This window comes from Erigeron canadensis, chromosome 9, assembly GCF_010389155.1.
Source record: "Erigeron canadensis isolate Cc75 chromosome 9, C_canadensis_v1, whole genome shotgun sequence".
NCBI lineage: Eukaryota > Viridiplantae > Streptophyta > Magnoliopsida > Asterales > Asteraceae > Erigeron > Erigeron canadensis.
In genome coordinates this window covers 25886950-25897735 of record NC_057769.1, presented here as the reverse complement: position 1 = coordinate 25897735, position 10786 = coordinate 25886950, and the positions used below count along the sequence as shown (strand labels likewise).

Sequence of the window (10786 nt, the reverse complement as noted above, 5' to 3'; positions counted from 1 at the left end):
TTAACATATTTTACATTTTCATATGTAACTTTTGAAGTGGTGTGTTTCTTAAATCTTGATGTTGCAACCAAAAAAACTTTAAGCTAGTATTTAGTATTCAATATATTAAGACTTGGATTGTAAAAAGCATGGAAATCATTATGCCTTTTGATTGTACAAACTAAATAACTAGGGACTTTTGATTCTATCTATAACAAAAAAAAAATAGCTCATGTGTTGAATAACTACATAGGAAAAAATGAATAAAAAACTCTTAATGATTATATAACATCATCGGCTTTTTTTAAAAAAAATATCCATCAATTACTTTTACATCAATTATCTAACATCACTCGACGCTGTCACTACCACAAACTTGCCGTCTTCTACCACCACACCGTTGCCGCCGCATTGCACGGGTAACGTAATATGAAAAAATGATGACTTGTGATTTTTAAAAGTTGGAACAACATATTTATTGATAACAATGTTTACGTCATATTTCAAGTTTTTTTTTATTGCGAAAATAATTTAAAGTCACCCAATGAATATCGACTAATCCATCTCATCCATTGGATATTTGAGGCAACAAAAAAAATGCATTTTAGCAACTAATATATATATATACAAAATATCAAGTAATATATAAACCTAGTATATCAAGCACAAACTTAAAAAAACTGGATGATATGCTCACTGAACCTTCTCTTTTTTGCAATTGGAATATAATCTCTTTTCAAGTTAATAACAAATTTAAGAATAAAGAAAATTGAAAAAAAACCCCAAAATCATATATATTGCTTACTATCTGACCACTCACATTAGCCTATTTAAGCTAGACACTAATTTCATTTTCTAACTAGATTCAATAATGAGCATCACTATCTTATCTAAATGAACTTGTCTAATCTCAACGGTTTTTTAATATTTGGAGGCCGAAATTCCTCCAACTTAGGATTAGATACTGCACGAACTTCATTCAAAAACGGGTCGCCTTTTTCAGATTTAATTATCTCCAAAATGACCCCGAGTACTTCTGCAGCAAGTCCTATTTCGACTAGCCTTCCTTGCTCCTCCCCGCCTTCATATATCAACCCCCACGCTTCTTTATACGAAATCACATCTTCTATAAGCAGTTTCCCCAATATTCGGCCAAAATATTCTGCTGCTCTTGGAGCATCGTTGACAGAATCCTCCAAAGTAGCAAGAACAGCTTTAAACCTGGTCATTTTCAAACAAAACAACGATGCTTTTAAACTCCCAAACATATATACATATATGCAAAGATATATATAAATTATATAAAAACATAAATGTGCATTAGTTAGTATAGCAAAAGGCAAACACAAGTAGTAGAGGTGTCCATTTCAACTCATTTTGGGTTGTGTATTATTACGGACGAGTAATCATAAAAGTTCAAACAAATCATGTCACCCAGTCTTACATACGGCACCCTAATCGCTCTTCTTTAAAGATTTAAATTATTAACGTTGTAATACTGTATATGCAAATCACGATCAATACATTTGCTTATTCATGAGAAGAGAACAAAAAATTTTAGGGGCCAACCACCCTGTATTAATAGAAGATCTGTTTCAAACCCAGCTCAATATAACCATCATCCAACCCGTCAATCCTGACACCTCTCATAAACAGTAGGGTAAAATTTATGCACTAACTAACGATCATAAATATTATAGATAATATTATTACCCTTGAATATATGAGCCTTGATTTAGCATTCCATCTGGAGCTTTTGCAAGATTGACAAGGAGCTTAGTAAGTGAATCTCTATCCACGTCTTTCCTCTCAAAGGAATCACTAACCCAAATGGATATCATTGACGGATAATAACTGGGTGCATTCAAATCCTTGATGCATAAAGCAACTTCTTTCTCGTCTCTTGCACTGAAAATAAGAACACCAAAGTAATCAATAAGCCAAAAAAATAAGCCAAGGACTACACTCCAAAAAGCTCACAAAAAAGAGAATAGGTACCTATAAAATTCTTTAATTGCCTGCATCGACATATCGCGTAAACGCTCTTCAGGCCAGACTTTATCTGAAGAGACGTTTTGCGAAGGATTTGCCACTAGTGAAGAGGATGCACCATGGTCAAACCCTTGCTCGGGGTTTGATATGTCTCGATTAACATATGACGGGCCATAAGCGGGTTGAGGAGTTAACCGCTCCGAGATATATCTCGAACCAAGGTCTTCTCGTGGACCAAAACCATTTGGACCAGGTGCAACTCTCCTAGAGGCTGCAGGCTCAGATATTATACTTTGAATGGAAGGTTGACCTCTAACAGACATCCCCCTCGCAAGCCCACCTTGTGGGCCAAGGGTAATAGAGTCATTATCACCAAAGGATCTTAACAGCATCCTATTTTCAGACGCCTGTCTCTCATCAAATCGAGAATCTTGATTTCCGTAGCCACGAAGCTGTTGGGGCGGTCCACGAAATCCACCCATTTGAGAATTCGGCGAAGGTAAAAGATTCGAGTTTGACCCTCTTTGTCCAAAGTCCGTGGGCTGACTTGGCCCCCTCCTAAGTGAAGAGTTGAAACTCGGTCCACGAGTGAGTCTGGTTGTTTGTTCATGCCGTTCTTGAATAATGTCGCGGTGTACATCTTCAATCTTTTTGGGTCCTTCCACTTTCATTCTTTGCTGCCATTTATTCTTCCGCATATCAATAACGTCTTTCAACATAAAACGCAGCCTTGAAGAAAGTATCATGTTATCTGATAATCTTAACATCGTGCCAAAATACGCATCGATGTGTTCCTTAGCTTTAGGATGATCAATCATTGCCCCAATTGTGGTCATCAATTTACACAACGACTCTATGTTTTCCTCGTCTGGGTTTTGATTCTGGCCCAACAGTTTCTTTATGCATTCATGCATAATTCTTTCTGTCAACATTTTCTTTTTATACAACTCGCCGATTAATCTAATGTTACCCAACATGCGTCTCCGAGCCTTGATTCTTTTCTCTTCCCGTTGCTCTTCAGTTTGCATAACTTCACCTTCCTCCTCAGTTCTATTGGCTTCTTGTTCTTCCCGTTCTCCTCTCTCAAACTCTTCTTGACATTTATTCAATAATAGTCTCTTAAACGTGATCTTTTGATTATCTTCACTGAAATCTGGCAGATCTACAGCCAGCCGAGAGCAAAAATTGGCATACATTTCACAGAATGTGGGTTCCATCAAAGCTTTATCAAAGATTTGATTAATTACACCTGAAAGAGTTCCTGCATTGTCGATATTCACTTGTTTGACTTGGTCAAACAGTTTTTCAAAGTTTTGCGGAGTTAGCTTATTTAGGATACTCTTTAACTGTCTTTGCTTGGCTTGTTCTGCATCTGTTACTTTACCCACTTCATATTTTTTTTCTGCCTTATGCATATCTTGCATTGGAGTATGTGGAGAAGGTAAACCCCTACTCGCACGTTGCCACTTGTCAGAATCAGAATTATTGCGTTGCATATATGGGCCAGGAGACTGCATTGGGCCAGATAAGATGCCATTTGTATACTGAATCGGTGTCAATGCACGTGGGTGCCTTGACACACCATGGACCGGTCTAATACCAGGTACATTTCCAGGGTAGCTATTATCAATCCGTATGTCCCATCCAGGAACACCAATGGGACCCCTATTCCATCTGTCATCCTGACTGACATTACTTGACCGGCGATCTAATCGGGCTGCTGATCTGTCGACAACTCTACCCGGGCTAGGATATGATTCCCGGGAAGCATTTACAGATACCACTGCTTCGGATATCTCTGGTATCAGTTCAAACCCGTTTGGAAGTTCTTTACACTGTTCGCAGAATTTTAGTAAAAAGTCTCTGGTATACCTTTTGGCCAATCCATCATTTTCCACTGAATTCCCCGGGGTGTCAAGTTTGGGAGTAGAAATATCAGCGGCATCTTCCCAATCATCTGGCTCAAATTTGTTACTGCCGCATGGAACATCTTTCTCTACCTGCTTTGCTGTTATCCCCGAGGAAGTATCTGGTGTTTCAGGAGATGGGGTTCCTTTCTTTTCTTCTGGGCCTTTATAAGCATTATAAAGATCAGAATTTGTCCCCTGAGCATCTGCAAGTTTCAATATATCTTTTTTCTTTTTCTTGGGTTTACCTATATTACCCTTTCCCTTGCTGATATCCACCATGGAAACCAATGATGTAGAAGACTCCAAGCTGGCAGTGTCAACTGTCTCCACTCCTTCAGGAACACAAACTGATACTGCCCTCGAATCAGATTCTGAAACTGGGATATTATCACTTGGAGAGGGGCCCAAATTAAGTGAAGATGTTTCAGCATTAAGAACATTAAGATCTGCTGATGTCAGTAATTTATGTTCACTCATACTTTGATCACTTGTAGATGTCACAATCCTGTGTTGCTCAGGCTCGTTGTTCCTCACATCTTCTTTCCGATCATCTGACCCCACAGCTTCAGCAATTGGCTCTTGAACGTCACTTGTTTCAGTACACTTGAGGCCTTCTTTACCTTTTGAAACAGTAAAATCTACAGCAGCTACTTTCTTGCTGGCTTCTGAAGCCTCCTCTTCGGTTGCCATTACAGGATTTGAGGTCATTAAAACTTCCAAATGTCCAACCTCCTGTAAATACAAGTAAACAACAGATCACAATTTAAGGAAAGTTAATGTCGTATACAATAGCAAACAAGACATACAGCTAATTACCTGATCCAGAGGAGTTGATTGAGCCTTTTTCTCTTTAAAAGAACCAGACCTGCTCACAATTGGCCCTTTTGCAACTTCATCCTCAACATTAGAAGAAGCAGAAACGGATGAATTTTCAGATTGTGTTACATTGGATGGTTTACTTGCTATAGTAGACAATCCAGTGCTGGTTTTATGATCTATGGGAGTTTTGTGGAGCTTATCTTTGTCAATAATAGATGCAGAATCAATAACCTTTTCAGGCGCATTAGCAGCAGGTTTTACTGTCACCTGCATAGATACATATCAAACTAAGAAAATCGGGAGGTCGTCTTATCTTTACTTTCTGAAAATTTAGTGTGACGAACATAATAAAAAAAAATTAGAATTAAGCCTTAAGCTTGGTTTGAAATAGCGTGTGGTGACCCGTGGCGATAAAGTCCCTGACGCAACACGCAACACGCAACACGCAACGGCTCGCTACAGGCATGTTGCGCTCGCAACATGTAACCTGGTCGCCACATCCTTGGCATTGCGCCCTAGGGTCGCAACACGCAACGCAAAGCCACGCCTGTTGCAAGCTATTTTAACCAAGGCCTTAAGGGATGTTTGGACTTTTGTGTTTTAAAACTGATTATGTGATGTTCAACCATCAGAATAAATGATTAAGTGTTAATGAAATTCTGATTGTTCCAGTGTCTATTAATGAAAATGACAAAAATATAACAATTATTATGAGATTTTCAAAATATCTAATTGTGCTAGATAAAACTAGCAATAAACTGAAAAAGTGCCTAAACTTTTAACCCAAAAAATTTGTTAGCAGTAAGACATGCAAATGAATGGTCCTTAAGATAGGGGGATAAAAAAGATAAATAACCAATTACGTCTTCCCTTAAATAGCTAGTTTCTTGTGGCTGGTATGAACCAATGTACTCAGAACCCATCCACTTTACCCCAAAACTGATCATTTCAGACTCAATTTGCGATACTTTGACAATCAGTTTTAATTCATATCCAAATTCCAAACACCCTCTCAACAAAAGAAAAAACGTAAAAGACAGCCAACCTGACTATAAAGCCTCGGTGGCTGAGAAACATGAGTTGTTTGCGTACTGGCCAAAGGATTAGAAGGTGGTTGAAAAAAAACTGGATTTGGATAGTAGTTCATTGGATGACTAGATGGAAAAGATGATATTGCCTGTGACTGAGACATCCCATGAGAATGAGTTGACCTAAGGCCTGGCCCTTTGGACCCACCATCAAGTCTCAACTCCTCATGAGTGTCAGGGTGAGTAATCTTCACAGTTTTCCTATGCGCAGTGGGTTTTCCAGTCTGCTGCTGAGGATAATGTTGTCCTAAACCAATTCCCATACTTCCTAGCTGAGGTGGCATCTGAGGCGGTCCTATTTGAGCTGGAAAGTTCAAACTCGGACCTTGATGAATGATCCCCTGAGGCTGCTGCATTGGATGATGCTGGATGCCAGCAACAAATACCGGCTGCTGCACTTGAGGAGGACTTCCCATCGGTAAAGGTATTGGGAGGGGTATATTAGTCATTCCTTGGGATTGCATTTGTGGATTAAGACCACCATACTGAACATGAAGTTGAGGATGATGGAATGGTATCTGTGCTTGCATGGGAACCCCAGGAATTGGAGGACCAGAGAGCTTTTGAGGTAGAGTTGCAAGTGAAGGCATGGTTTGAACGTCTTTTTTTGGTTTAGGGATAAGATGGACCTCATTGGCCTTAGGTTGATCAACCGACCCAGCATCTTTCCTAGGTAACTCTTGTTTCGGGACAGCTGGAGGTGGAGCTTTAACAGATTTTAAGGGTTCATGAAGAGCCTGCCAGATAGTGATTAAAAAATAAGAGAATTGTAAGAAAATTCAAAACAGATATATCATTAAAATGTATACATACACATTGCCATCAAACCGATCATTCTAAAATTAAAATTTCTATCATCATGCAAGAATATGTCCCGTTGTCATTAAAATAGGGACAGGTGATCTAAATATGCTACCGACTTCCGACACACAAATATAGACACAAAACTTTCTGATTTCTATAAAGAAATTGTTAATAAAACAAAGTATTTGACCCGAGGGCCAAACCAACAGCCCCATTTGACACATTATTGTTTAGCAAGTACTAATCATACCCAACCCTAGCCCGTTTAGCGACATACTATTAAATGGTGTATGCCAACCGATGTTGTCAGACACAAATACACATGCCTTAGGCGAGAGGCGAGGGATCAGAGGCTCATCACCAAGGGAAATCATAAGGCGGGGCAAACTAGTAAATTCAAATTCAAAACACATTAGGATGAAGTTCAGTTTTCCAATTTCCACATTCAACTCAAAAGATGAACTTTGAGCCTTTAAGCAATTAGTTCATTAGCAACTTAACTCATTTATAGCCTCTCTTTTTCAGGTATTTAACTATTTAAGTATTACTTATTAAAAGCTAGTATTTAAGATATGCATCCTTCTTTGTATCCCATATTATGCTTAAAACGTTTGCTTCTATGCTAAATTGTGCGATGAATGTTACTGGCATAACTTAACCCTATAATGTATTCGAACTCTCCCCTTAGGCAGTTAGGCTCTTATAGAGAAATGTCGCCTTGAGTGCCTCTTCACCTTTAACTACCTTGATGCCAACAGACATAGAAGATATCCTTGCATGAAAAAATGTCATTCGTTATCTTAAAAAAAACAAGGTCCACCTTTTGGCTGTTCGAAATTTTCCACTAGCTAGTACCAACTTGAGATAAGTCATAATGTTTAATAAGCAATAAACTTGGTTATTTACTTGTCATAACACTATTGTTTTTCTTCAGTTTTAAGTTTTAGCAATTAATTCGATATTGTACATTGTACAAATTAAACATAGTAAGGAACATTATAAATTATTTAATTTTAATCTATAGAAACAAAATATATCTTTGGTACAGATATAAGTCATCTTAGTACATGCCAAGCACAAACCATATTGCATAACACACCTGGGCCTGTTTGTGCTCATCAAAATTTGGTGGTGCAGAACTGGTTCGTGCAGGTACCTACAGACAACATAAAAAACAAAGAGCCTCTAAGAAAACTATCCAATCAGAAGTACAAAAGAAAAATAAATGTCGACCATAATGAAACCGAGCTAAGAATATTAGAACTACATCTCACAGAGAGTCACGTTACCTGCATTCCATTCATCAAACTGGGACTAATTGACCCAAATTGAAGAGAAAAACCCTTAGAAGCATCTACTTGATCTGAACACACACACAATAAGTAATAATCAAAATAATTTTCATTCAACTAAAAGACACAACTCATTAGTGCAATAGGGCCCTAAAATATGTCAAATGCCAAACACCATTGACCATACCCTTTGTTGGAGTCGAAAGACCAGTAGCCTCAGCAGCCGGAACGCCAGCATTACCCTGCGGGGCCCTCGGTAGGCCCGGGGTGATCTTCTCATTTGATACATGGGACGGCTTTATATTAGCACCAGTAGCAGGAGCACCAGACGGACCTACAATATATACAGTTTAAAAGTAAGTACCATTTCAAACAGCAAGTAAGTTTAAATATAAGCCCGAACTTTTGTTTTCTTCGTCTATGGTACTTCAAATAAGTAAAAACCTATTTAAACAAGCCAAAAAGTTTACCAAATGTATTCAAGTATCCATGTTTTGCTATCGTAAAAGATTCTCAATTCACTGCTATTGTATGTCTCTAACCTCAGTAAACAGATGATGCGGTACCATTTTAATGACATGGCATTGCATTATACATGGACAACCCATCAAGAAAAATCATACTAAAAAGGTCATTAAAAAAGTTATGAATTATCTAATGAAAAGTAAACAAAATACGTAACAATAAACCGAATGTGTAGCAATAAATAACTTTGACATTAACAAAACAATATTTCATATTATAGAGCACATATACCACGTGCAGGCTGTTGCGAATGCACGCCATTAAGCACTTTAGCACCTCCAGTAGCAGACGTATTCACCGATTCCGCATTCGTATTCGGACTATTCACCCGAGTTTGTACTCCTTGTGCATGACTATTTACCTTCTTAAAACTTCACATAAACAAAACACAAATATATATCAAAACAGACCCCAAACACACTTTACACATACACACATATATACATATATATAAAACAAACCCTAATAATTAAAATTATACCTTTTATTAGATGAGGAGGTGTTGGAACCGGCGGCGGCGCCGCCTTTATTGCCGGAAAAATTCCTTTGCGACGATGAGTTGGCAGATCGATTTGATTTTTTGTATTGCGATGGATACTCGTTTTTATCACCTCTTGATTGATTGACGGACATGTATTCAAACCCTAAAAAAAAATCAAAAAAAAAAAAAAAAATTTCATGAATTATACAAAAATCAATATAAATAATGGATAAAACGGAAAAATAACACATACCCAGATCAATAAAAGTGATGAAAATATAAAAAAGTGTGTGCTTTAATCGAATTAATAAAATTGATTTTAATTTATTATACTTACCAGGAGTGAAATAATAAATAATAAATAATTATAAAAGCGATGGATAGATATATAAAGGGAGGGAGACGAAAAAGGGGAAGTTAGGGTTTAGAGAAACGTTATATATTTGGGTCGAAAAAAAAAAGAGAGAAAATTGAGAAGTATGTGTGTGTGTGTTTTGGGGGTGTATTGAGTGTGTGAGAGAGAATGGAGAGAAAAAGAAGGATGTGGTAATGGTGAATATAATTTTATGGATGGTAACAAAGTTTGGTCAAATTTTAAGGTTTTTTAGGAGATGATTATGGGTTTTAATTTTGAACTACTCTCACTAAGTATAAAAATTAGTGTGCGTGTGTGTTTTTTCCTTCGTGTTTTGTTTACAACCACTATACCACACCTCACCACACCTAATTACCTAAATGGCTTTGAGTATGTGAATGTCATTGTTATAATGTTGTAATTTGTGAAAAAGTTGAAATAAAGATAAACTATTATTTTTCTGAGTTAAATGTCATAGTTGTTAATCGTAAACAAGTTGAGTTAGAATAAACTATAATTCTTTCGAGTTTAGTTACTTGTTAACAAGTTTAGTTAAAGATGAATACTGATTCTTTCCAGTTGAATGTAATAGTTATAATTTGGAGTTGAGAACAAGTTAAGTTAGAGATGATTATGACTATTTTGAGTTTAGTATAACTTGATATGTCGTGTTAGTTATGAAAAACTCGGTTTTTTTAGAAGAGTTTCAAGATCCATAAAAAAGATATTACTTTACATTTAAAAAATTTTATTTTCTAATCTCACATTATTAACTTCTTATATGATTTGAAAACATGTTATAGATTTTATGTCATTATATTTTAGTGACTGATTTAGAAGTTATCATTACTTTCACATCTCACATTATCACTTCATAAAATAATTCGACTAAGGAAAATAATATGTAAGTTTGAAACACAATTGACAAAATACCAAATACAAATCACAAATTATGGGCTTTTCTCAAAAAAAAAAAATATTGGAAGCCCTTAGGGCTTTACTTAACGTGCATAAAAAGATTGTACATTTCTATATTAAATGTCGGCCCCTGAATTTTATGGTAAGTGTACAACTAATTAATGCACCTTAACGAAAGTCCTTAGGGCTTTGTTTAACAAACCAAAAAAAAAATAGCGTAACTGGACTTTTGGAGTTGCAGTTGCTCAAAACTATAAGTCTATAATTGCTAGAAACGTTGGGCTACCATCTTTCTACCTGGGCTTAAAAAGCCCGTTTGCTAAGCAAGCATACTAGACCGTCTAGACGTTCATACTTCATATATCAATCAAATAGAAAAATTGATGACTTGCATCTCAAGCTGAAAATTTAATTTACTAGTACTCACAACTTGATAATTATTTCTTTCATCCAACAAATTAGTGAATGTTAAATAAGAAAAATTTTATTTAGTGGATATAATTTGTTCTCTAATATGTTGAAATTTCTATAACTGTACCAAGTGTTACCAATTTTTAACATAGATCAACATTAAAGTTGACATACCAACACTAAACTAAATATTGCAAAATTTTAGCCATATG

General features: G+C 36.5%; 1 protein-coding gene across 1 annotated transcript; it reads right to left on the bottom strand.

Annotated features, from left to right (window-relative positions):
- Positions 1 to 669: 669 nt before the first annotated feature.
- Positions 670 to 9347, bottom strand: LOC122580991 (eukaryotic translation initiation factor 4G-like). The gene is made up of 11 exons (XM_043753135.1): positions 9228 to 9347; positions 8891 to 9053; positions 8641 to 8780; positions 8072 to 8218; positions 7882 to 7955; positions 7692 to 7748; positions 5746 to 6525; positions 4698 to 4967; positions 1978 to 4613; positions 1693 to 1887; positions 670 to 1200 (listed from the first exon to the last, which is right to left on the bottom strand). The coding sequence occupies exons 2-11, from the start codon at positions 9040 to 9042 to the stop codon at positions 870 to 872; spliced, it is 4782 nt and encodes a 1593-aa protein (XP_043609070.1). The 5' UTR covers positions 9043 to 9053; positions 9228 to 9347; the 3' UTR covers positions 670 to 869.
- Between the last annotated feature and the right edge of the window lie 1439 nt (positions 9348 to 10786).